The sequence below is a fragment of the Natator depressus genome, chromosome 14 (genome assembly GCF_965152275.1).
Source record: "Natator depressus isolate rNatDep1 chromosome 14, rNatDep2.hap1, whole genome shotgun sequence".
Taxonomy (NCBI): domain Eukaryota; kingdom Metazoa; phylum Chordata; order Testudines; family Cheloniidae; genus Natator; species Natator depressus.
Genome location: NC_134247.1, coordinates 8,573,025 through 8,601,015, shown reverse-complemented (window position 1 = coordinate 8,601,015; position 27,991 = coordinate 8,573,025). Strand labels below are relative to the sequence as shown.

Sequence of the window (27,991 nt, the reverse complement as noted above, 5' to 3'; positions counted from 1 at the left end):
TCGGTGCGGAGGGAGCACTGACACGCTATTTAAATATCCTGGAACGGGGAGGGGAGCTGTTGGGTGCTCTGGATTCGCCAGTTGGGAGTTTCGGCTTCGCGTCCCAGTGAACCATGGGCAGCCCTGAGGAGAAAGGTGGGGGGCGTAGAAAGGAGCCCCATCGGCGGGGTGGGGAGTTCTTGGGGGGGACGGTGTGTGTGGTAGCCGAGGGGAGGGATGGGGGGGGGGGGCTCGCCCCCAAGCTACTTACCTGGCCCTTTTCACCATAATAGCTGGCTCCTTACTGCTGCCTTTCAGCCCTGAGGTACTGTCTCCAGTGTACAGGCAGATTAAGTGACTTGCCCAGGGTTACAGGGTGAGGCTGAGGTGGGACTTGAACCCTGGTCTCGGGAGTCCCAGGCTAGGGCTCTGTATTCTCGCCCATCCTTCCTAGCCCGTATATGTGGGCTGTGTGGGTAGGAGCCACTGTCTCATTTCTGTGGTAGGTTTTTTTTAGAGCTGGGGTGAGTAGCTACCATTTATTCTGGAAAACTGTGTGGGGCAAGGGAGCGGAAGGAATGGCTTATGTCACAGGGAGGCCTCCCAACTTGTCTTCAAAGTTATGTTTACTTAGAAAATTAAGTAGAGCAGTAAATATCCACCACCTGCCTCTGGTCCTGGCCACATGCTGGGCTAGGTGGGGGTTGTCTTTTCTCCTGTCTGAGCACTGTTTGGTGAGGGCAGTACCTATAATCTTTCTTGCCCTATGTCCCAAAACAAAGTGACTCCTTTTCTTGTGTTATGACTTAATTACAGCCTCTGAGACTTTCTCTTTGGTGAGGGATCCCCAGATGCCCTCAGTTAACACGTTAATACTGAAAATGAAACAAGTTATTGGGCCAAAGCTTAAAGACTAATAAACAACCAAGAAGTATTCTTTAATTTCCTGATGTTGAATGCATGTGAAAATGAAACCTGAGGGTAAGTCTTTTGGGGGGGTAAATGTGGCCACGCTTCAGCCAGGGGAGGAGAAAATCACTTCAGGACACCAACCAGCAGGTTCTTGCAGCTCTAGCAAAAATTTGCTTTGCTTACTATCATTTCCTGAACTTTCTGTTTCATCCACTCTATCCTCTTAATAGCTAAAAACTATTAGGTGATGCAGAAAACCTTTTGTGTGTTGAGGCAGAAAAGAGGCATATGTGTGTGGTAGCATTGCTGGCAGGGGAGGGAGTTAACTTGTCTCTCTGGACCACTGGTAGACATCCCAGCAAACTTCTGCCCTTCTTCCCAGGCTGAACATCTTGCTGTCCCAAGTGACTGCCCTTAAGTTAAAGCTAGCCTTGCTTCTTCCCTGCTCATTTGTGCACTTCCTCTCCACTTTCCCTTTCTCTTCGTCCTTGATGTGACTGGAAGGCAGCACACTTATTGCATTTCACATCAGGGTCTGTTGGTTGGGACCTGTTAGTCTGCTCCCTTCCTCAAAGTTGGATGGAAATCAAACTACACAATTTTCACAATACAACAGCTGCTACAGCCCAAGTCCCATTCATGTTCTAATATCCCATCTCCATCTGTATACTAAAAAATATCCTTTTAATATTTATGTAAACAATAATTCCTTCTATATGTTGGCACAACATGAAAAAAATTACATAAAATTACTTGGTGTACTAGGCTAGTAGATGAAGATTGTCCTGCACTCTTTGATGTGATGTTTGCAATGTATGGATTGTGTTGGGATTGGGGAAAATGAGCATTATTGGCAGCTTTTGCTCTGGCTTCTGAAGGGAAAATACAAAAAACTGGCCTGATCCATTAAGCACTCTGGACACAGCTATCCTTAAAATTAATGGGAATTTTGTATGTGGATGGCTTGCAGGATCATTGCCATAAACTTCAGATTTCTAATAGAAAGAAACAAATTCTTGTATTGTTTAATTAATCAATAACGATAGAATTTTTTGAATTGTAAGATCAAGGGTCATATTAAACTTAATTGTCCTTTATTGTTCTGCCCAAATATCAAAGAATACAGTTTTCCATAATGAAAAGCAATTTGGGTGACAAAGGGCTGTCTTTCACTCCTGTCTTTTTTTTCTCCCACCAGTACATAAAAAATTTCTGTAGTGTTTAATAGGCATAAAAAGACACTTTCTACTTGCAAAACTTGTTACATGAGCCTTTAGCTGATCGTCTCCCTCCATCATACTGTACAGAGACAGGGTTTTGTATTTGTTTTCTAGCTAAATCATTTGCATGTTTTAACTTTTTTTTAATAGAATGGGTTGATGTCGCCAATGATCTTCTTATGAAATGTCATATAAATCTGCATGTGACAAAGCTCACAGAATGTGGTGCTAATGTATTTGTTGGACTTTATGAGTCAATCTTGGGAGAAAAAGTACCAGGTAGGAACAGAGATCCTATATCATTACTTATGTCTCTGGTGGCTTTCTTCATTTCTATAAATGCAAACATATAAATAAATACAATGGTAGTAGGAGAAGAATTATTAATTTCTCAAGTTCTAATAACCCATTTTCAAAAATAAAATCACAAAGAAAACTCAGGCCAGTAGAATACATGTTGTGTACAGCTGGTAAACATACTGTGTAGCTTAACATTCAAACAAACAGGTTTGAAAAAGCTAGTGCATACAAGACTGGTGTACTCTTTAAATGTTCGTAAACTACTCAAGTGAGGCCTTGTCTGCAGTAGGATTTAAAGGTGTGATGGTAGCACATGCTATCTGTGTTTTAAAGTTTAGTATGGACAAGGCACACTGCCTCTAAACCATGCTAATCTGGTTAAAAACTTCAGCAGCTTAGTATATGTTAGGATAAGTCTACACAGGAAAAGTGTTAACTCAGGTTAGCTAGCTTGAGTAAAATAGCAGTGGAGACACTCTAACTTGGCTTGTATCTGGGGTTAGCAGCTCAAATTCAACTCCAGGCTCCCCTCTTGCCTTTAACTCAAACAGCTAACCCAAGTTACAAGCAAAGTTACCATGTCATTGTTATTTTAAATGAGTTACCTAACCTGAGTAAAGAATGTTTTGCTGTCAAAAAGACAGACCCTTAAAAGCCTTATCTACCATGGACTTTCGAACATGTTAAAGATGTTTTAATACACCTCTTATCCTATTCTAGACAAGGCTGCTGTAGTGCTAGAATTTGGGAATGAAGTTGCTGGGTGGAGGGTACCAGCAGGACAGCTGTCTGTTACAAAATTAAAATGCGTATCATCTTGTTCAATTCTGTTCTACTGACCTTCTGTGATGTAAGCCTCCTATCATGAATTTTATTACAAGATTCAGGTGGGATCATGTCACAAACGATTTCTCCCTCCCCTCCCTGCTTTCTTAAACCAGAGCAATTGAAAAATTACTGTAGTGTGGGGCTGTTGGCATTGCTCTACTTTCTATACTGGATGTAGCTTATAACACTAATCCCAAACATAGCCAAGGTTCATTGTATTTGGTAATTTGCCGTACCAGTTTGGTAGAACCATTAGTTTTGGAAGAATTTAAGCTTTCATGTTTTGTTTAAGTTGCTTATCCATTCTTTATTGATGTGAAGAAAACACAATGAATATGACCCAATGCAGTGTTGATGTGGGCCATCTCTACTGTTGGGCTTTTGCTGGCATAGCAATGTAGTTAAGGTTGTGGGCTTTTAGCCATTTTTCTTTGCCAACAACAGCCCTAATGTAGACACAGTGCTTTTGCTGGTATAGCTTATTATTTTGCTTGCTGCTGAACTGGTATCATCTATCGTGGTAAAGCACTCTTTTTGTTTGTTTGTCAGTATGAGCTGGGGTTATGTTAGCTATACCAGCAAACCATCCTCTACTGATGAACCTTTTCTAGTGTAGACCAGGCCTTGAAGGGCCTACAGACAGGCTAAAACAATAGCTCTGAAAAGTAAGAACTGGTCCAGTTCATCTGAATGGAATGCTAATGCTGAATCTTATCCTATTCTATTCAAATGTTTAGTATTACATATCTAGAATGTGATTTTTTTCAAAAGCACTAAACCTCTGCCAAACTCCTGTTCAGATCAATGATAAATCTCCCATTGACTTCACTGGCAGCAGAACTAAGCCAGTGCTGAGCAATTTTGTATGTAAACCTTTTTTACTTTGGGGTAAACTACAAATGTTTGGGGAATGTCCAGACTAGCTTTTACAAAGGTGTTAACTGCTTTAACTGGCAATCAAATTTGAGGTTAAAAAAACATCTTAATGAAGACATGCTCTGAAGCCTGTTAATCCAAACTAATTTTAAAGTGTTTAAAAACTGGTTCATATAACACCATTGCTGGTATAGTACAGAAGAGAGGTACCTTAAACAAAATACAACAAACTCTAGTCAAGATCCCAAAATTTAAATTGTTTTTACGTTTTCCCATTGTACTAAAAGCTGAGAGAAAAATACTACTTTATTCAATTTTATCTTCTAAGTCAAGTTTCATAACTGAATGCAGATGGATGTGAATTATAACCAGTGGCTCTTTATCTGTTTATGTATTTGAGTGCACGCTCTGTGCTTATATGCAATAACCACTGAATTGTTTTCCCACGACAATTGGGTTTCCCACCCTTACTTTACACAATCTTTGCATTTAACTTCACTGCAAATAAACTAGAAACAATTATGCCACTTTTAGGGCCTACACAGAACATTATCCCCTTCAAGTAGGTTGTAGTATGATGTAATGCTTCTTCTTTGTAGATTTCATAGCCTCTCCCAAAAGCCAAGAGGATGATGCACATAATGTGCAAGCAGTAATAGATTCTCTGGCATTGGACTACTTGCAGGTCAGCTTGTCTCACATCACTGGTGAGTACTTACAAGTCATGGTCAACAGAAGTGAGGAGTATACATGTGTGATTGAAAAATACCCAAGACCTTACTTTCAACTTACTTTTTATAAGCAAGGATCTGATCTTTCAGAGTGTGTTTCCATATCTGCGTGCAAAATTTTGCACGTGCAATGAGTTATCCCAAAAATAGTCTTGGTCTGAAAACTGGGCCATCAATTTAGAGAACAAGCAAATAACTAAAAAATTAGATTAAAGCACCTAATTGGATTTCATATGTACTGTTTTGCAGTGTGGAAAGTAGTAAATCAGCATTGAGGTTATTAGTTTTTTACCTTGAAGCTACCAGTTGGATTGAGACACTGCAGACATCTAATTACTCCTAGTGGAATATATAGCAGTTTTTATCTTGTTTTCTGCATCAAGTCACACTCTTCCACTCAGCTGGAACAATGTTGTGGTTGGCTGTGTCAGGTTGTATGAAAAGTCTTTGCCCTTCTCACCTTGGGAACAGTAGAAGAAGCCTTGAATGGGTGCTTGGGGGTATAATTGCCATACTTGGCAATAGAGGAGAAACACATTGTGGTGGTAAACACTTGGACTCAAACAGATACTTAAAAACAGACAAGTCAAGATGAACTGTCTAGCTAATGGGTAGTTGTGTACGTTTGAATCTGTTCAAAATATGAATATTTGTAGTAATTCAAGTGAGAAATAGCCAATATGGTCTCAATTTTATTTTATTTAAAATTGATTTTAAATGGATGTTGTCAAAGTAGTTAATATATTTGCTATGACATTCATGTTACAATGTGAATTTTTATAATAGTTTAGATATCTTAATTGTCTAAATTGAAATCCCAGGGTTTTTTGAGACCTTCCATTTTTAAGCCTGTCATTTAATCTTACTTGAAATGAGTCCCAATTTAAGAATTTTTTTATTAAACAATGTATCTTGAAATAAAAACCAGGTCAATCTCTTAACAGTAACAGTGCTAACAAACATCTGCAGTGAAATACTGAGGGAATAGTTCAAATTCTGGTTGCAATTATACATTAATACCCATCTGGATATTTGGCTTGCTCTGAAGATTGACATTTGTAAAGGAGATTGCAGTATTGCTTGTGACTTTTTTTGTAAATAACTGGAGTGTATCTAAGTCCTCTGAAATCTGAGCCTATACAGTGATTATCAGTTTTGTGCTGGGTGGGACATGTATGTATATGTTGAAGACTTGGGTTTTTAGGGGCTTCTACTCTGGCTAGCGAAGACCAATAGTATCATATAAATAACTGATTCCCTAAAAAGGGAGGATGGAACCTTTCTCCTCCTAACAGCATCTCTTGCTGACTGGTAGGTATGTCTACAGAGTATTGCTGACATTTTTGAAAGACTCCTACATCCTGCCTTCCCAGCTAATAGTTGGTTTGTGCAGTAGCAGGCATGTATGAGAATCCTACCAAGTTCCCCAACAAACTGAAGGCAGGAATCCTTCACTAGTTTCATATTGATTATAATACTACCTGCTGAACCAGCTACAAAGTATAGGCAAAGATCTCAACAGCCTGCTCTAGCAGGTGTTTACCCTGTAGAAACTGGATGAACTGCTAATGTGACTTTCACTAGACTAAGTATGCAGCGTGTAATATTGATGTCTAGTCTGCTCCATGAAAGCTGATAAAGTGTCAGTGAGGTTAGGCTTTGAATTGTTGGAACAAAAAATGTACAATTTCAGGATGTTTGCCACCTACCTTAAAATATGTTACAGAAATAAACATCCAGCAGTGACCCAAACATCTAACTCCGGCTAAACTTCTTCTGAGTTGATATCTGTATGTGCATTTCTCTGAACAGATTTTCCAAGATTTTGACAAATTTTTAAAGTTGAATTTTTTTTATCTAAGCTCTAATTACTAATTCATAGTAACCTCTGTTAAGGAGAGAACGTTGTGAAAGGAGAGAGAGAATCTATCCGAAATCTGTTAGAAATATTTGATGGCCTGCTTGAATATCTTACAGAACAAATCAGTGAAACGTCTTCTCGGAATGGGGGTGAGTAAATAGACTAACAAAGGTATCTCAGTTCAAGATATTATGTGCTGCTTATTATGATAGACTGTTTATCTTGCCTGCATACCTCTTGTGCTACTATTAAGCTACCATACTGAAGCGTAAGTTCCGCCTTCGTATATACACCATTCTTTGTATATTTAAGGATAGAATAGGCTCCTAGTATTAGATTAAGTTTGCCCTCCCCCCATTAGCAACTATATTTTTGAGGAAGTCCATAGCCATTTAGTATCATGTATGGAAAATACACTTTGTAGACCTTGTTTTTACAATACCTAAGATGAACAGGAGTGTTTGCAATTAGGCAGGTTTTTGCTGGGATTTAAAACTTTGCTTGCAATGTTTGTAATCCAAACACTGCAGGAATGCAAGGGATTGAAACTGATCACAAACAGAAGTGGAACTTAATCTATTTTCATTTCCCAAGTTTTGTACTTATTGTTCCATTTCGTTCAGTAATCCTGGTGAACAGAAAGTTTGGATTTAAAATCTTTTTAGTTTCGGTAATATACAGTAATAAAAGGTGAAACCCTTTTAAAAAAAAAAAAAAGGGCTCCTTTAACATGGCTCTCTTGTGGCAGAAACCATCTCCTAACAACTTTATGAATTAGTGTGAAAGTGTTAACATTTTCTCTAAACTTACCACTGAAGCTTCTATTGAATAAGGTGCATGTTGAAGTTGTTATATTAATATAAACTGTACTGTTAAACCAAAATATACAAACCTGTTCAGTTTGACAGTATGTTAAGTCTAAAATTGCCATTTCTGTCAAATTATTTCTTGTGATATTGGCAGTAATACCCATCCTGGGTGTGTGGTTTTTCTTGAAATTAACAAACGAATTTTGACTATAAACAGATGAACCTGACCAGCTAGCTAACAATGAAATTCAAAGGGCGCTTCAAGAGCAGCTGGAAGGTGACCTGGAGGAACCTGTGCCACCTCTGAAACTTCTATCAGTTGCCGAGTAAGACTGGTTCTGAATGTTTTAAAGTTATGTTGGCACAGTGACTGTATTTTTACATATCTATAAAGTGTCTAGCATGTTCATACTATGCAAATAAAAAAAAACATACTGAGTAAAAGCATCAAATGGAATGCTTGGTCGTCTTTGGGCAGCAAGAGATCTAAAATTTGGATCAAGTATGTATTTGCATTGCAAACCCTTAGACAACTTGCAGTTTTAAAATTTTTTAATCCACCTTTAATGGTGAATCTGCACAGTATTGAGTTATGTTCCAAACTTACATTGTCATCTCAGTGCATGCTTTTTAATTTAAATCGCTGAGGCTTAATCAATTGTACTACATTTATTTTCATGATTTTTTTTTTTTTTTTAAATTAGCTTACTTTGTTGAAACTGATCATACTCCTCTAAAGTAAAGGCCAGCTAACTGAAGATGTAGAGTTAGGATTCATCTGCAGCTCCATCTTGTGGTCTAGGCAAGCAAAGACTGTTATTGCTAATAGATCTGCTGCATTGTGTTCCTCTTAGGTCTTCCCAGTCAGATATTTTTGTCCCATCTTGGGAGGTAGAAGGATCAGAATCTACTAGTGAATTAATCAGGCTTGGGGACACTGCGCATTCATTTTCTCTAAGAAAGGAAGGTGAGTTTAAAATATACCTTTAAGAGTGTTCTATATAGACATGTACTCTTCTAGCAATCAAACATACACTGTCAAAAGTGCTTAGTATTTTTAAATGTATGAAGGGAGTGGGGAACATGCTTGTAAAGCAAAAAGCTTATAGCTCCTTTTGTTTTGAAGGTTCCCTAATGTTTCAGCTTGTATATGGTTAGCACAACTGAGATGAAGCCACCTCTGGGGCAGATAGGGAAAGTCAACTGGCATAAAGTACCCTGCATAACTGTAGGTCGGAGAAAACCTAGGTCAGGAGAAATCTTTACTCTTACAAGTAACACCAGTGGATTTTGAATAATTGCCAATAGCAGATGGATACTCTTATATTATAGTTCTTATTTCACAGATGGAACTGCATGGTACCCAGTGTACTTATGTTAAGATAAGGTGATCCTGCTGAGATGGAAACATCTGGTTCCCTAGAGTTTAGGGGTTTCAAACCTGATTTAGAGTTGACCATTATCTATCCCTTCTGGCTGAGGGGCTTTTTTGTCTAAAAAAGGACTACATACTAAAACAGTGTGAATTAGACCCAGTTCAGGAGGACATGAAAGCATAACTGGATGGCCTCAGACTATCACAGTATGAAATGTAAAATTGTAACAATGTTGCTTCAAGACATAATATGTAAACCTAGCAATGAATTATTCTTTAAGCTTACTTATAGCAAACAGTTGGTAGGAGTCTGGGCAATTCAGAAACCTTCTTTAAGGGAACCAGATGGCTCAGGGAATTGGTAATAGGAACCACTTAAATTGGGCTCATTCTGAACACCAATAGGATTTTTGTTGATTTCCTTTGCAAAGCGAAGGACTGACTGGGTACTGAGGCTGACTTATCTTTCCCCTACAATGGTAGCTGAGCAAATATGTGAGTAAAAGTTTTGTAGCATACTGTGATGGATAAGTACAATTCCTAGAAGTATTACTACTTCCCCCTGCAACATTCTGCTGTCCCCATAGCAGTGAAGAGCATCAACTGCTAGTTACTATTTCAGTCCAATATGAACACTGTCTGTCTAAACACAGAGCCAATAGTAAAAATGCATTTAATTATTTAAACAACATAAGTTTAACCTACTTTCAAAAATCATTTCCAGAGTTCCAGCTCCCTGAAATGTTGCCGGCAGAGAGAGAGAGGTCTAAGGAGATCAAGGAACCTGAAGACTCTGGGGCTACTGTGGCATCATCTAGTCAGCTTTCCAGCAGCAGAAGAGCACTTGTAAAAGAGAGGGAAGGTGAGTGAAATTCTGACTTTCTGAGAAGTACCTTAGAAATTCTTTAGCCTTCCTAGTTCCATTGGCGCTAATCCTCACAGCCATGGATTTGAGACTAGGAATACAGTAGCTGACAAAAGAAGGCTTCTTATTTCTTTATCTAGAGTTACTTCTATAAGTAGTTCTTGTCCTTTCTTCCTTATTTCAGTTTTGGAGGAAATTTGAATGGTCTGACACCTTCTAAATCAGAAAACGCAGATGTTCATATGACTGTTTAACTAACTTAATGCTAAATTATCAAATCAGTTCTTCTCTCTAGTTTCTCACACCCAAAATCCAAATTCTGCAGCATGCAACAAAGATGGAAGTTACTCTCAATGTCTCTTATATGTACTAAACTCTAAAATGACTGAGGAGTAACATGCTTATTCAAAGATGATGCTGAATGAAAGTGTCCAGCTGGCATTTTTGTTGAATTAATTAATTGAGACTATAAACTTTTCATATTTGTCTTTAAGGATCAATGGATTCTGTTAATTCCACTGAATTTCTCAAAGAGAGTTTGAGTTCCAGTGCTAAAAAGCTTGGGGAGCCCATACGCCCAGCTATTCCTTTGCAACCGCCATATCAGCCTCCTGAACCCAGGCCTCATTATTCAATGGGAAGGGAATACCAAAGCTCAGCCAGACAGTCCCCAGGTTTGGCTAACAGTCATGGACTTGAAGCTTCTGTTGTAAGTGAAAACCTCTTACTTGGTTTTATTAGTAAATATCTTCAGCTTTTCTCTATTGCATTTCTAGAATGGAATTAATGAGTTATCTATCTGGACTGTATCTCCAAATGGATTATTAATCTATGGCCTTGTCAAAACATTCCTGTTCAGCAGGAAGAATACTGAATTGTTAATTAATATGCATTTTTACTTCTTTGCAGTTTACAGAACCACTTAGACAGGAGTCAACTACTTCTGATAGTGTTCCTCTGTCAAGACTTGCCCCTGGTAAGAACAAGTTGTGCTTCATATTAACTGTGTTCTAATGGAGTGCTAAATATTGGTGCTTGTTGTTTTGAATTCATCTTATTGGCATTGGGGGAAACATTGTTTTGAAAATCTTAATCTGTGTTTTGCTGTTCAAACCTTACTAAATTCACATTTCTTAACAGATGTGAGCAAATCACTTCTATCACAATGTCTGCCAGGGGAGTGAAAATAGGTCATAGTCAAAGGGGATTTATTGTGCTGAGAAGTGTCCATTGCTCAACTGTTTGTTTTTTTTTTTCCTTCCCTTCCCTTCCCTTCCCCTCCCCCACCCCTCCCCCTCCAGTTAATCCATTTAAGCTTTGTCTGTTTTACAGAAACTCATTGACAAAAGGTGCAGCTGACCTGGTGCAGAATAAACTAACTATGAATGTAGCCTAAGACAAACTGTTAATCCATTCCGGAAGCATGGTTAAACCCTCCTAGTATAGACAAGACTTCGTTTTAAGTGCTTATTTTCTAACTTCTCTGTTGCCTTGGAGACACTGGCTACTTTTCCAGTTTCCATAGCATCACCCTCTCAGATGACAGTCCTGAAAATTCAAAGCCTACAAGAAATTCTCCTTAAATTTAAAAAATAAAAATCCGTGTGTGCATGCCATAACTGAATAGCCACACATCTAATTAGTCTTCCTTCCCCTATTGTTTTACACTTCTTTTGACAAATAGTTCGTAAGCTCTTTGAGCCAGGGTCCATGCCTTTTGTATTTGTTCTGTAAATCACTAACTACACTTGAGTGCTATGTAGAGAATAAATAATCCAGTAAACACTGCGTTTCTTTTGCCAGTTTCTCCAGTTGGAGATAAGGCGGTGTCAAAAGATGAGCGAAACGGCACAGATGATGTGGCTAAGGTAACTATGACTTTCCACTATTTGTAAAATCAATGTTTTAGGCAGAGTTGCTGTAAACCTGCATACATGGAATTTCCCCACAGTTGTGCAGGGGATTTTTGGTATTCCTACTACCTTGCAGAAGTGAAGCTTTCCTCTTAAACTTGCTGCTGCTTTTCTTTTCAAAACCTTGTGAATGTGACCTGATGCAGTGTTGACTTGGTGTGTCTACAGGCAGATTGTAAACTACAGTAGTCATTTCTCAATGGGATGTTAGCACTTCCTGATGATGTAAACACTGACATTTATATTGCTGACCCAGTTCAGCAAAAGCACCCAGCTACTACATATCAGCTGGATTTATCTAAAGATGTTTGGGAAGAATATTTTAACTTCCTCGTTGCCTAGTATCTTACGATATTGGTCACATCCCAGAGTCACGTATCTCCAGAAAAATGTGACTTGCCTGGGTTTCAACAGAGGATTTGCCTCAGTCAGCGACCTAGCCAGACTACTTCCCCGTCCTTTCTGTCCTTGTATTTGCCCTTTGGAACAACGGGATAATTCAGAACCCACAATCTGGTTAGCAGATTTCATTCCACTCAAAGGGCCTGCTGGGGAGCAGGTCCTTAGGAAACTAGCTGAGCAGGAGAAGTTTACTTGCTCCATAAAGCACTTCTTGGCTGGTTGATCACCAAAAATGGCTGAAGCCATTGTGGGGCTGACCTATTACTTGGCAGCATGAGAAGATAAGCTTTGATGGGAGGTGAATAGGACTTTCAGAATATAGTGGATTTCACTTCTAACTTAACCAACAAACCTTTGTTTTTAGTCTTACTATAACCAGATCAGCCAACTTAACATTGCAGTTCTAGGCTTTTACCTTCGGCTATGACAAGGGTTACTTGCAGGACAGTGGGTATGTTTTACAGTGGAATTAAAAACCTGTGGCTGACCTATACCCATTGACTCGGGCTTATGGGGCACAGGCTAAGAGGCTGTTTAATGGCAATGTAGAGAGGTGGGAGGGTCCCAGAACTTGGACATCTACACGACAGTTAAACAGCCCCTCAGCCCAAGCCTCGCGAGCCCAAGTCAGCTGTCATAGACATAACCTTAGTCTCTGGACTCTTCCCAAAGCAGTCTATAACTCTTCCCTTCATGCTGCTGTGGCTGAGCAAAAGGAGAAGTTAATGAACTTAGATACATGCTGATCAGTGCACTAAACATTGATAGCCAATCAAATTTTTTTCCCTTGTGCCAGGCTGTCAGTCTACAGACTATTTGCTGTAAGATGTATGTCTGGCTAGTGGTCTGGACTAGTCTATCCTCTTGGTGGCAAGTAGTTGCATCATTTACCGCTAACCAGACAACAGCTAGATGTTGTGGTAATATGGACCTATTATCTGCCACTGATTAAAGGCAGATAACAACATCTGCTGATTTTTCAAGTCTCAAACTTTCTAATAAAGTGAAACATGTTCTTAAATGTGCTCAAAATATGATTGCAAGTCAGAGGTCCACTGGGTATTTTGAGCTGGAATATGCTTGTGGGCTCTGCAAGCCTCCTTAATTGTGGCAGGAGAGGGAATAAATGGTGGTCCTCTCCCAAATACCATCCACTTGGGGCATCAAAATGAGACCTCACTCACAGTGAATGCTGCAGCTATGAGATCCCTCTCTTGTGTTTGTTAGGCAAGAGCTAGGTAATGTTGTTGACACTTAACTCGGAGATCCAGTGATCATTTAGGAGTTGCAGAGATGAATGGGGAAGTTTACAGCTCTCAGCTACTGTTTGAGGCTGAGTAGAAGTCTCTCCATTAGATGCCTTATGTTCACATTTGAGATTATTTGTAACCCTAAGAGATAAATGAGTCCAACTTGTGTGGGGATTTCTAACTAAACTGATTAACTTAACTTGGTGCACCTATTATGCATAAACAAGCCCTAAACTTCTATCTGTTTAAAACTGGTTATGTTGGTTTAGATTGCATCTGTAAATTTATTGACGCAAGCTAAACCGCTGAAAACCAGGCTTAAACACTAGTGACACTTTCACCAGTTTACCAAGATTGGTATAAATGACACTTGGTTAAACCAGTAGGAAGCTGTAAGTCAGGCTTTTTAAATAGGGCTGAATTTCTTGATAACAAGATAGCAGTATGGCATACTGCTATGTCTCTGACTCTATATACCTACTCAGTCTGAGCCCTAAGTTAGTTCTGTTGTGGTCTCAATGGTTAATTGTTGAACGAACTTTTGTGGTGGTGAGGATTAAGTGAATAGCCTCTTTATGTGCTTTGGAATTAGTTGTTCCAATAAACAAATTTCAGATGTCAAATCACTTCTCTAGCTCTTGTCCCATGGTGACACTTGACCAGATTATGTGGGTACTTGAAGTCTCCCAGTATTTCAGTTTTATTAGACTTAACTGCCTTTTTGACTTGATTTAACACTGACACTCAACACCCTTTTCCTGAGCAGGAGGCTGGCAGTATAACTCTACTATCATCTGATTTTATCATTTGAGATTTGTGTTCATACAGACTCTCGTAGGTGGTCTTCTTCATGCCAGAAATTTGCTGCATAGTCTATAGAATCTTTGAGCCTTTCACTGAAAGTTCATAATTTGATCTTGTCTCCTCCCTTCTCTAACAGGCTCTTGATGTGGATGCCTCACATACATCAACTACCTGCTTACACCAAGACATCTCACCAGACACTGACCAGGTAATATCAGTAGCACGAATCACAAAACCTGAAACAAGAAGTCCGTCTAGTGGAAAAAGGTAAGTCAGTTTTTTTTATACTGAAGGAGTATGAGGCTTTCACTGCTCACTTTCTTAAACAGGGCCATTCACTTCTTGGCTGCTGCTCAGAATCCAGCCTAGGTAACAACCAAAGCTGGTTGGTGCTAGTGGCAGAGTGAGAGGTGCAGACTTAGGTGAAGATCTAGAATATCTTTATTCCCTTTAACAGTGGCCTTTTAACTCAGATCTTTCTTCTTACAGAGAAACCCATTTCTAAGAACCAGATACAAATAAAATATTTTGTAAGCATCTGTTCTTGGTATCTTGTTAGGGGGGAAAAATGTTCCAAATACTCCTAAAAAGGCTTGAGCAGCCAGAGGAGGCTGGGACTTCTGATTCTTATAAACACTCACTGTACAACTAGGGGAAATACTGCTATAAATGCTTAGGTGAATTCTGTCTCACAAGATCTGTTTCTATATAATTTTCTAATCCCATTTAAAACAAAAAAAGTGAACTGAGTTCTGGATCTGTTAAGTAATGGTAACCTTTGACCATGAATCTTTGTTGGGACAAAAATGAAACCTTAGTGGTATGTGTCCAGGTTTTTTTTTTTTAAACAAAACCTTTCTTTTTTAGCAGATATGAAAATTTTATCACAAATTCATTTGGAGAGGAGCCCCTTTCCTGCAGAAGGGTAAAGGATAAATTATCTGAGCAAGAGCTGCATGAAATGTCAGAAAAACTCTCTCGCAGGTTAAATGAACTAGATTTAGTAAGTGGGAATCCATTCTTGATAGTATTTTGGAATTTATCTAGCATTTGTAACAAGTGTATGAAGCCTAACTAAAATCTAGGGAATCGGGTCAATCTTGATAGGATTAACAGATATTAATTTCTAAAGGGACTTAAAAACACCTAAACTGTATTCAATGTAAAAGAATGGAAGATGCTGCAGAAATAATCTTAAAGAAAATGAGTTACTTCATCTTGGATTAGAGAAATGTTGGTGACAGTGCAAAATATGCATTAATAGTCACTTAATAAAATACTACTACTTGGTTCGATATTACACAATAGTGTAGTTTATACTGACATTCTGAAATTCTTGTACCACTGTTAAATCTATAGTAGTATGTCTTTTTTGCTTCAATGTGTTTCTATTTAAATTCCCAGTGAAATTCAGAAGGTGAGTTCAATATACAACAGAACTGAAAGGAAATCTACAACTAGTACCTCTAATTTTGTTAAACAATTCTAGACTTTATTAGGATGAACTAATGAAACTGACCAGAATAATCTCTAATCAATAGATGTTAAAGAGAGCTTTGGGTGAGCATCCCAGGGAAGAGATGTTGACAGATGAAGATAAACTGTCTCAGCACAGTGACAGTGTAATGGATTATCGGGGAAGGAAACCTCACCAAGGTAACAATCCAGAGTAACTGTTTAAGCACTGAGTGAAGTACAAATAAAGCTTTCCTTCTCACTTAAAGTTGAAAGTAGAACATAGATTCAGAAGCCTAGCTTCAGCCCTAGATTTATATCATTGGGTGACCTGCCCAAAAATATAAAATCCTGTTATTAAAGTGTTAGCTGTTTGTGTGGTGTTTAGTTATCAAACCTTCACTAGAAATAAAAAGTGAAGCACACAGAGTAACAAATGAGCAAAGTTCAGAATGCTACTCTTGACCATACTGTGAGGGAGGGAAGTACTGAAAAATGGGTCTGTTACCTTCTTATAACACTATAGATGTCCAGTTCTAATATATAACAGTGTTACATCCCTTGTCTTTAACTTGTGATAATCATGTTATGTAACAATGTACACTGAGAAGGGTTGTAACACTGTTATATGGCTTGATCCAGTCTACAGATGCTAGACCAAACCGTGTTATAACATGGCTCTGACATTGTCAACTTCCATAGCAGGCCCTAACATTGAACCTTCTTAAAATACATTTTTGCTGCCTTTTTCTTCCAATTGTGATATCTTCTGGCACTTCTGATTTGCTAAATACATAATTATGGTACGAGCCAGGAGGCTTGGGACAGAGGACTATAAAATAAGGGTATTTGTTTTTAAAAATTACTTTCTTTGCAGAATGCTCACGTTTAACTATTGGAACATTTGGCACGCTTCTGGATTTAAGTCTATTCACCCTTAGTTTTTGTTGCTAACTTCTCATACTAGTTATAACAGCATTCACATCTTTATTTCACAGCCACCCCACATCCAAAAAGATTTCTTAGCAGACCACGGTCCCTTTCTCCATCTCCACCCTCATCCAGGTATCTACCTCGCTCTGAGTTTGAAGATGCACTTCAGAGAGATGGCAGAGGCCAGATGGGGAAAATGCGCAGGCAATTGCAAAAGGAAATGGACCAGAGAAGAATAAAAGCAAAGGTAACTGTTTCTGGGTTGCATTAGAGCTGAATGCCCCTACAGCTTGGTTAGTAGGGCATTTGGCCTATTTTGGGAATTAATTTTTATTTTCAGTTTACAGTTGTCCTACTAAGAGGCTGGGTGTAGCAAAGATACAGGCATTAACTCAGCGCCTGCACAGCACTGCCTCTTGCATTTAACACCTACAGCAGTGTGAGCTATATGCAGAATAGGGAAAACTGGGAACCAAAGGATCTTTGCTGTCCATTTACTGCTAACTGACACCATAGTTCTAAGATGTCAATCCTGGTGTACCACAGTAGCCAAAATGAACTTGCTAAAATTGCTTGAGGCTTAATGTTCAGCCCAATACCTTGGGAAATGTTATCAAACTGTCTAAATTATCCTGGATGACTGAATTTTGCTTACTATTTACAGCCCATGGTTTAGGATTCCCCTACATGAAACTTTTTGCCAGAAATGGACATGCATGAACAAGTGGGTTATGGCTCACTTCCCCCTTCTGGGGTAAACACCTCTGCTGTACAGTCCTTTGTCTGGGTGAACATCTCTTCCTTTTCTCAGGGGTTCACAATTCACATAGGGCTCTCCTAGTTCTTTGCTCAGTTCTTCTCCAGCCTTTGTCCACAGGCTTGTCCCTTAAGCCCATTCTGCTTAGCAAGATCTAGTCTAGGGGTTAGCAACCTTTTGGAAGTGGTGTGCAGTCTTCATTTATTCACTTTAAGGTTTTGTGCGCCAATAGTACAGTTTAATGTTTTTTAGAAGGCCTCTCGCTATAAGTCTATATATTATATAACTAAACTATCATATGTAAACAAGGTTTTCAGAATGTTTAAGAAGCTTCTTTTAAAATTTAAATTTAAAATACTGCTCTTACACTGCTGGCCTGGGGCTCCGTTCACCTAGGCTGGCAGTGGGTGAGCGGGGGCCTGCGGCTGGGACCCTGTCTGGCAAGGGGCCGGCAGCCAGAACTCCCGACCGGCAGTGGGGGTCCGTCTGCCAGCTCCTGCCAGCCAGGGTCCTGGCTGCTGGCCCTGCTCAGCCCCACTGCTGGTCTGGGGTCCTGGCCCTGTCCATATAGAGTAGGTACCTACCTTCTCCCTGGGTCTAGCCATTCTCTTCCTCTCTTTGCACTGAGATGAGGGTGGGAGTGCACTGAGCACTGGGCTGGGGTCGCTGGAGCAGAGTGTGCGAGCGCACTGCGGCTCCACTTTTCCCTCTCCCCCTCCGTAGCAAGGGCCACCAGCTGATTGGAGGGAGGGAGGGGCATGAACCCAGCATGCTGGGGGAAGAGGCAGGGGGGAGGGGGAAGCTTGCCTGCCTTGCAAGGGGAGAGAGCGGCGGGGGGGGGGGGGGGGCAGAGAAGAGCGGGCTGGGTAGGATTTTTAACAGCATGCTGCTGTCTGCTGGAGTCCCCTGCAGACAGCAGTGTGCCATTAAAAATTGGCTTGCGTGCTGTAGGTTGCCGACCCCTGATCTAGTCCTTCCCTAGTTTCCTTCTTGGCAGAGATGCTCACAGCACCTCCTGACATCATTGGACACATTGAGGAAAGTAGGCCTTCTATATGTCCAGCATGCCTTGTTTGCAGCCTATAGTTTTCGTGATTGCTGGACTACAAGTCCCAGAATCCCTCATCTTTGGCAGAGGCCAAGTCACATGAGTGAGCAGAACTTTAATCCTCTCAGAGGCCCAAGCTTATTGTGTAATGGAGTAGCTTCAGAATTCTCAAGAAATGTGAGCCCAAAAATAATATCCCCAATGGGCAACCCAAAATACTGACTACCCCAATGAAGAGCACAGTTTATAGATGCCTAGGTGGAGAAGAGCTTAATCCTTTCATGGTTTATCTACATTACAAAAACAGTTATTGAACATCTTGTGTTAAGCTATATTTTGAGGTCTAAGCTTTGTGTGGGACAGTTAACACTGATCATGAATATTTACAACAGAAGCAACTTTATATTTGGCAAATCTTTTTCACTGGAGATGCTATTGCATGACCTTTAGCTGTAGCTAATCAAACTGACCTTGCGCTCTAATGCTGATGGCTGTGCATAGGACACATGTTTTACAGTTTTATATGGCCACCCCTCAGACTACCTATTTTTACATTGAAAATGCTCAATGTCCCTAAAGAATTTCATGAAGTCTCTAGCTTACCTTTTTTGGGGTATAAGTTCTGCTTGGGGTAGGGTAACCTTTTAGTTTGATTTTTATTTCAGGTTTTTTGAGGGTCATTTATATGGTGGAAAGAGTGTGTTTTGTAGATCAAAGTTTTGCATTTCCTAAAGCCTGTTTGATTCTAAAGTCACCTGATCTCATGGAAGTTGGTTCCATATGTGGATCCTCTTGATGGAGAATGCTTTGTCCCGGAGGAATGCAACTGTCTTGACAATTCTTAGATCAAAAATCCAGTGCTCAATGAGGCTGGGGCTTGGTCCATAAATTGTTTTGAAGGGAGCCAGTTGAGGGACTTGAGCACCAGTCTGTTCTCACAGTGACCTAGTCCATGGATAACAAGGGCAATTTTTTTGTTTTAAACAGAGTTTGTGCATCTTCACATTCATCGAGTGAATTACAGTAATTCACGCTGGAGATGAATGCATAAACCACTGTGGCCAGGTCCATGTCCAGGAAGAAGGGATAAAGCTTCCTAGTGAGCTAGGAGCCCTTTTGACTCCAACACTAATTGGTTTCATTTATGTGACTTCTTTTGGACTGATTATCCCCTTTGCAGAGAGCAGAAATTCAGAATGAGTGTCTTCTTTTGTTTTCTAGCTAATGACTAAAGCCTATGAAGAGGAATTAAGAATTTTTGAAGCTAGAGAGAAACTGGGCCTCTCCAAGCTAAAAGCAAAAGCCAGGGAAACGGTAGGTGAAGCTTACAAGAATAAATTAGGTGTTTGTTTAAAAAAGTCTAAAAGTTACTCTACCCATGCCTGCTATCCATGCTACATGGATGATGATTTTAAATGACATGACCCAACGCTGACCCTGGCTTAAATACTAGTGTAACAGATGCCTTAAGCAGCTTTGTTCAGCTACACTACTTCGTGGATATGGTTAGCAGTATGTAATTTTCTAAGGGTACATAGACCCCAAGGTGGGGAGGGGTTTAGGTAGTTAGTAATCCTTACAGAAACATCTCTTGGGGGTGGCACAAGGACCAAGATTCTGGTATTAAGTTTGTCCTGTAGTGAGATACTTTGGCTAGAAGAATTTAAGCCAGCCTGGTAGGCAAGTGGCTAATTTGTACTGCAGTATTGGAGAATAAGATTTAATAAGTTAACACCATTTAGTAGACTAGAAATTCCACAGAAGCAATACTAGTGCCTTGCATAGCTGAAGTAATCACCTCCAAAAGAAACAAGTAGTGAGGGATGTGCAAGGACACCAGGAGAACTCTAGTAAGGAAATGGATTTTCCCCCTAACTCTTGAAGCATTTTTTTTATTTCTTTGCCATTAGAATTAAAGAGCTGTCAGGGTACAAGCTGTAAGTGCCAAACTGCATTATTGTTTGCCTTTATGTAGCTCTTGCTATCTTCATCTTAGAGAAGTGAGTAGCATGGAGCTGACAGTGGTTCTCACCACTATTTTACGTGCTGCTGGTGTGTAGCAAGAAAAGGGAGCATGACTGGAATGTCTGTAGGCCATGCCAATCTGAGCTGTATTTTCAGTTCTGGGGGCCATTGCAGCCATTCATGGAGCACCCCCACAATTAGGGTTGTGCAAAGGAGAGCTTCAAGCCTCCATTGCACACCATCCTCTGACTTGCATTTGGTGAATTTTTGGCCCTACTGTGAGGGATCTGCCTCACTGTGTGCAAACTGCCTTCATAGAGACTCAAACATTACTTCAGTTCTGATATCGAAGCCATATGAACTACCACTCTTCCCATCCCATACCTGTTCTCCATCTGTTTTACATCCTAAGGAACAAGAATACCAAGAAAACATCTTTAAAGAACCTCCAAAAATGCCTCGGCCAGTGAAAGTTTATTCTAGAAAAACCACACCTCGGATTCCCAAACAGAGCCAGTGGATTCCAAGAGGAGGGCTTGCAAAGCCAAAGAAAGCAGCTCAGAGTAAGAACCACAAAACTCTACTTGGTGGAAAACTGGCATCCTGTGAAAGCATCTGGTGAACTCCAAGAATAAAGGCATCTGGCCAACATATACCAGTCAGCTGTAGCATTTTTCCCTTATGACCTCCAGATGTCTGGATTTTTGTAAAGAAGATAATGCTTTGAAATAGACACAAACCATTGATGCACAGCTCAAACTGTGACCCATCCATTATCCATTGTTCAGCATGCTGAACAAGTTGCAATGGAAGCACAGTGAGTGCAAGCCACATTTTTAGCAGCTGCATGCTGTACATTCATTATATAAATCCACAATCTGAATGGCACCCTGCTACACTGCCTTGGTTTCAGCATGGTTGCAGGGCACTCTATTAATAGTATAATTAATAAGTGCCCAAGTATTCATAGATACTAAGGTCAGAAGGGACCATTAGGATCATCTAGTCTGACCTCCTGCAACAACGCAGGCCACAGAATCTCACCCACCCACTCCTGCGAAAAATCTCACCTATCTCTCTGAGCTAGTGAAGTCTTCAAATCGTAGTTTAAAGACTTCAAGGAGCAGAGAATCCTCCAGCAAGTGACCTGTGCCCCATGCTACAGAGGAAGGCGAAAAACCTCCAGGGCCTCTTCCAATCTGCCCTGGAGGAAAATTCCTTCCCGCCCCAAATATGGCGATCAGCTAAACCCTGAGCATATGGGCAAGATTCACCAGCCAGATACTACAGAAAATTCTTTCCTGGGTAACTCAGATCCCACCCCATCTAACATCCCATCAGGCCTATTTACCATGAATATTTAAAGGTCAATTAATTACCAAAATCATGTTATCCCATCATACCATCTCCTCCATAAACTTATCGAGTTTAATCTTAAAGCCAGATAGATCTTTTGCCCCCACTGCTTCCCTTGGAAGGCTATTCCAAAACTTCACTTCTCTGATGGTTAGAAACCTTCGTCTAATTTCAAGTCTAAACTTCCTGGTGGTCAGTTTATATCCATTTGTTCTTGTGTCTACATTGGTACTGAGCTTAAATAATTCCTCTCCCTCTCCTGTATTTATCCCTCTTTCATCTCACATTCAGATCCACCTGTGATAAAGTGGAAATATGAAAGAACTGACTCATAAATCAATCCCTAATTAGGACATTGCTCCTGTCCTGGGGCCTACTACCTCAATGCAGTATTTCCAAGGAATTTGAGGAGGATCCAGACAATGATTTGCTTCATATATGAAATATAGGGCCATCACCAATACAACTTTTGGGCTTATTTTAAATAACTACATGCAGCTAATGAGATTGACAGGAGCAAGGAAATAATTGTAGGGTTCTATACTGCTTGAAAAGAAGGGAGTAGGTGACCAGGCTTTTTTAAAAATATCAACCCTCTAATACTGTAAAATAGATCTCTAGGAAAAATAGCTAAGATTTGTCTTAGGACTGTTCCCTTGGATGTTGTGAAGGACTGCAATACATCCTACTGAGGAACAATGCTACATCATAGTAACAGCATATTAAATAGACAAGGTGTTCAGTCTGAAGTGTTAGCATAGCTAGAACTTAAGCTCTCTGGAAGAACTACTATTAAACTTGCTCTCTAGGAGCGTATTGATCTGCTTTTATCTTGCAGTGAAAGTAAAGGACAATGACCTCCTGCCTCTGCTACTGGAAGAGTTTCCATACCTGCACATTTCCCACCACTCTTTGAACAAAATGTGGCAACAGCAGCTTGCACAGATGGAACAACTGAAGTCTGCTTCTGGCAAAGACAGATCAAGACTGAAACTCCAAAGTGAAGTGAGAACCTCTTGTTCAGTATGAACACAGTCTCTTAGGCTTGACTGGGGGCAGTGCTGCTACACAACAGTACTGGACACAGGATGATTGCACTAAGCAATAAAACCCAACCAACTGCATAGATACTGTGTAAGGTATTGGCATAACTTAGTGACTAGTTTGTATATGTTACCTTGGAATCTATCGATTCTGAAATCTGCTTTTCTTTAAAATGGAGACTACTTTGAGGCTGGAGTAGTTTGGGACTGGTTCTCTAAGCACCAGGACTGTCAAGATCTCAGCTCCCTGACTTAAAAACTGAGCAGGCCCACTGTCATGTTACAAGGATGTGGGGAAGCCCATTGCTTATATTACTGCAGATGCAAACTCTACAGATTCTCTATCCCAGCTCTTTCATCTTGCAGTATTTGAATGGGTTTTCCCATGGTCTTTAGTGTACAAATATATGGCATACGTTTGGGTCAAACTAGCATTCGTTTTGACCCAAACGTATGTTAGATAGCAGAGGTGGCTGTCTAAGGAAGAGCTACTCTGTAGAATAAGGAGGCACTCTTGAGTAGTTAAAGTAGGGGGACTGAATCAGGACACCTGGGTTCAGTTCCTGATCTTAACCACTCACTTGCATTTAACCTTCTATACTTCTTTCTCTACAATAAAGATGGGAATACTTTTTTCACCTTTGTAAAGCACTTTGAATTTCTCTAAGTGCTATTAAATACAAACCCTGTAGTTTAAAAGCTATTCTTGGCATGCAGAATTTGCTAACTCATTGAGTGGTTAATTCACCAGTGCTAAATGAATCTTTCCTCTTTCCTTTCTCTTAACCACTTGTGGCAGAGTACACTGAAGTATTGTTCCTCTGTTAAAAGTCCCATCACTGAGTGCCTATCCTGCAGAATTTATTAAAGCAATTACCTGTCATCTTTATCTCAAGGTGGAAGAAGCACTGAAGAAGCACGACCTCCTTGTTGACATCATAAAGAAAGATCAAGACCATAACAAGAGACTGGTATGTTCTTCTAAAGAGGATGCACACAGCATATGACACTTTCATGGTGATAGAGCCAAAATGATCCTACTGTTGGTCCACGGAAGCTGCTCCCTATTGCCTCCTGAGCAGCTATGGTATTGAAGACTTTACCTAGTCTGTTTGCTGTATGTAGCCACTGAGGTCTTAAAATGACAGTGGGGTTGCTAAACATGCTGATTCACTATTTAAAGAAGCAGTTTGGTGCTTTAACAGGGAACAAATCCTGAGAATATGGAAGACTGAGAGGAACAGACTTGTGTGAGTTCAATCCTTGAAACACTAGTTTACCATAAGTGCTGATTCCTTAATTATACAGCACTGTGGATGGCACCATACTACAGTGGTCTAATCCTAAATGTAGTGCAAGGTAGTAGAGTGGGGAGAATTTCCTTAATATTGATTTTATTTACTAAAGCTTGCCATAAAACCCTGCCCTGACTCTCCCTCTCCAGGAAGCACTGGTGGTCTGATACCTGTTAATCTTTCTTTATTTAGCAAGAGTTTAAGCAACGCATATATCGGCAGAAGTTTGCTCAGAATAAAATGAGAGAGAAACGTCAGCAAATTGCTCGAGCCAAGAAGTACTATGAGGATTACCGCGTTCAGCTGCGTGCAAAAATGATGCAGGCTAGGACAAGGGAAGAAAGGGTATGTGAGGGTGCTTTCTTCAAGTATGGCATTCTTGTTCTCCTAGGTGAAAGACTCCAGTATTGAGTGAGCATCTTTCCCCCTTTACTATGTAGTGTGGAGTTATACTTCTGAGAAATCAAAGTGTTGGTACAAAGAGTTAGAGGCCAAGTAAACTAAACAGCACAGGCCTTGGAGCTCCTAGCTCCTGCCTTCTAACTCTGATAGTTTTTCTGGCAGCAACCATCCTTGACCTTGTAGAAATTTAGAAGCTCTTGGCTCTAGTCTTAGAAGGCAGATGCAGGACTATACCTGCTGGTCAGCCAGGTCCTAGATGAAATGATTGTTCTCTGTTCTGCCACACACAGTTGAGCAGCCACCTCCCACCTAAACAAAAGCTGGAGATAACTTTCACTGGCAGGCAACAAAGGAAGCTACTAGGCTTAGCCAAGGTTGAAAAGGAGGGTCCAGCATAGTAAAGGGTGGACATCAGAGAGAACTACCTGGGGAAAAAGGTTCTCTTCACAATGAGATCATAAAGCTGAGTTTAGAGGATGTTTCTATTAGTATCAAAAGTAAGGCCACCAATGTTCCTTCTAATTTTTTCCATCCACGTGCGGAATGAATTGTTATGCGCACCAATATCAAGGTGATGTGCATCACCAGGAGAAACAACTAAATATATATTTTTAAAAAGTTACCATAGGGATAATTACTCCAGCCAGGACAGGTTAGGCATTTTAGAACTCACCACTCATAGAAATTTAAGTATAAGAGAAATAAATATTATGAAATGCATAGACCAGTTAAACTAAAATAACAGCACTTTGAAAGAATAAAATTGCAGAGAATATATGTGCATTGCAGGAAGTAACAATACTATATGTGTTGGAAAGTGAGTGAAAGACGCACATACATTGTGTGTGTGTGTGACACAGATACACACTGCCCCTTTAAGTAGATCAGTACTCACCAGTCTTGAAGCCTATTTTGTTCAGAAACAGCAGCAGTGGTCAGGAAGCTCCATCTGAGGTCCCACTCCTAAGCCCTGTCATGTCCTCCCCACCCCCTGCTCTGCAGAGATGGGGTACAGGGTATGAGGGGAAGGGGATACCCTGACATCAGCCGCCCCCCTCCCCCCCCCGGCTCTGCACAGCAAGCAGTAGGCTCCCAGGAGCACCTGGCTGGGGCTCCAAGGCAGAGGGCAGGAGCAGTGGCACCTGAAGTGCACAGCACTTCAGACTGCTGGGTGGCCATGCAGCTTAGAGGGAACTTAAAAGGCCACCTAAACTTTCCTTCTGAAAAATGACACCACCTCCCTCAACCAATTAGATCCTGTTTAATGTTAAACCCACTTCATTTATCTCATTTACTATTGTACATTCAACAGCTATGGGAGAGCAAGCTGAATTCTATTCCTACTCATGCATCAACTCATTGCAATGATGGGGGCAAATGCTGCTGTCAGTTATACCTTTTAACCCTGATGAACACAGTGATGTTGAGGTGTAACAGATTCTGCCCTCTAATTAGTGGTGATTTGAGGAGAGAACTGTGCCTCAAGTTGCAGTGAGAAGTGAGACCATCTTTGTCTGTGTAAACAGCAAACTTTATATGCAATTGAGACAAACATAGAACCTCCCAATGCAATTTAGTTCTTTAGAATAGAACTTCCCCTCTAATGTTTAGAAGACTTTTTTAGAAGGGCCTGTAGGGGAGGTGGAACATTAAAGTAGAATCTAGGAGGTTCTTGTAACTTCAAAGATCACTTCCTAAAGTTCTGTGGCTTATATGTGCAAGCTGGATCTACACTATACATAACCCCATGGGGTAGACTTAACCTACACCAGCAGAAGGGATTTTTTCCTTCGGTTATACATTTAAAAACCTGTAATTGTTGGCAGATATTTAAGAATCTATTTGAAGAAGGCTTAGAAATTCAGAAGCAAAGGCTGCAGGAGCTGAGAACCTATAGTAAAGAAAAGCGTGCTGAGCAAAGAAGAGTACACCAGGATGAACTGGAGTCCATGGAGAACTACTACAAGGATCAGGTAGGCTGATTTGACTGCATCCAAGACAATCTATCCAGTTTTCAATCTTAAATTGGTAAATAACCTTTCATATCTTAATGAGTTCTAATGTAATGTTTTTACTCAGTTTTCAATGCTGGCAGAAGCTGTATCACAAGAACGTCAAGAAATCCAAGCCCGAGAGAAAGCACAAGTAAAAGTAGGTGTATTAACTTCCAGTACAGACATGCCAAACACATGGAAAAAACATAGAAATGGGCTTCTTGGCTAGTAGAGTGCATGTGGTTTTTTTTTTTTAAATCAGCTCCTGGCAAGAGGTGGCAAGAGTCATGGGCGCATAGCGGGACCACCAGTCCCAGACTGGATGTTAGGGGGATCTAGTCAGTGTTGGAGTTCTTGGATTGGCTTGTTTTGAAATGGGATTAGCTTGATTTTTAGCTTATTGTGAAAGTCAGGTGCTTTATTTACTGTGTGAAAGTTGGCAACTGTGTCCCAGTATGCAAGTGATTTCTTGTTTGGAGTGGTTTTGGTTAATCTCAATATTCTTTTTAAGACACTGCACAAAACAAAAAGGGAGTTAAGATCAAAGATGGAAAAGGATATACAGCAGCTGCAGACTATGATAACTCAAAATGATGATGACTCCTTCTTCCAAGAGCTGGAAGCAGAACGACTGAAAACCAGACTTCAAATGGCTTCTTTTCAGTATAGCAAAAACTATTTCTTGTAAGACATACTGACTATTAAATATCAATGCAGATTTTATGTCTGGCTAAGATACTGTTAAGGATATGTTTAGGAATTGTCACAACCAGAAGGTGGTGGCTGGTTGTTCTGTAAAATGTCTGTCTGGCTTACACTGTGAAAGGCATAGTGTTATAGATGTGTCAGTAACTAGGACTTGAGTATTTTTAACATACCTTTTTAATAAAGTTAATTAGATGATTGTTTAAACTTAATAAAGGACCATTAGACTATTTCAAGCTACCATTCAGCCTTCAGGTCAAAGTTTTTAACCCAAGTACTGCTGAAGAACATAATCTGACCTACCTGTGTATTGTACTTAGTACTCTCAACTTTCTAAAGGGCTGAATATGAAAATTCCTCCAGATCAGTGCTACATTTGGGCATTTTAGGCTGAATCAATGCCTTCTGAAAACTTGTGACTGCAAAGTATGATACTAGAAATGTGGAGGCAGCTCTTAAAGCACTCCTTGCTCAAATTCCTTGAGAGCAGGTCAGAATAAGGGTTTCACTTAACCTTTGACATACAAATACATTTCATGTACAGGGGCGGGAGGAGCACTTTATCACACTGTACTCAGTGCTTATAGGATACATTTACATATGATTTAACCAGGAATATATTGTTTTAGGGTTATGACTCTTAATAGCTAGTACTAAATGAGATTGAGGACATGATTGGGCACAAGTATTTTAACTACTTTAAGAATAAGATAACAAGCTTGTTTAATCACTCACACTTCAAAATTTAGAACACTTTTTGCTAAAGAATATAAGTGGTAGAAGAACTTGCAGGCTTTTAATTACTTCCTAGAGAGAGCACATTAGTTTTACAGGGGTTCTCTATGCAATTTATTGCAACAATCTGCTGCTAGTAGGTGGTACTTATTCCCACCATGAAGGTAGGTTATATCTA

The 27,991-nt window shown here is 40.1% G+C and overlaps 1 protein-coding gene across 2 annotated transcripts; it reads left to right on the top strand.

The window, feature by feature from the left end:
* The first annotated feature begins 55 nt into the window (after window positions 1-55).
* Window positions 56-27,897, top strand: CEP95 (centrosomal protein 95). 2 transcript variants are annotated; one of them, XM_074971097.1, is made up of 22 exons: window positions 56-135; window positions 2,262-2,390; window positions 4,715-4,822; window positions 6,743-6,856; window positions 7,734-7,842; window positions 8,371-8,483; window positions 9,616-9,753; window positions 10,251-10,465; window positions 10,666-10,732; window positions 11,560-11,624; window positions 14,262-14,392; window positions 14,996-15,128; window positions 15,667-15,781; window positions 16,579-16,760; window positions 19,540-19,632; window positions 20,696-20,846; window positions 22,478-22,644; window positions 23,579-23,653; window positions 24,170-24,322; window positions 26,206-26,352; window positions 26,459-26,530; window positions 26,885-27,897. In XM_074971097.1, exons 1-22 carry the CDS (start codon window positions 114-116, stop codon window positions 27,059-27,061), a joined length of 2,676 nt encoding a protein of 891 aa, XP_074827198.1. In that variant the 5' UTR covers window positions 56-113; the 3' UTR covers window positions 27,062-27,897. The 2 variants fall into 2 exon arrangements, with proteins under 2 accessions (XP_074827198.1, XP_074827197.1); XM_074971096.1 differs by having other exon boundaries at window positions 14,993-15,128.
* The last annotated feature ends 94 nt before the right edge of the window (window positions 27,898-27,991 follow it).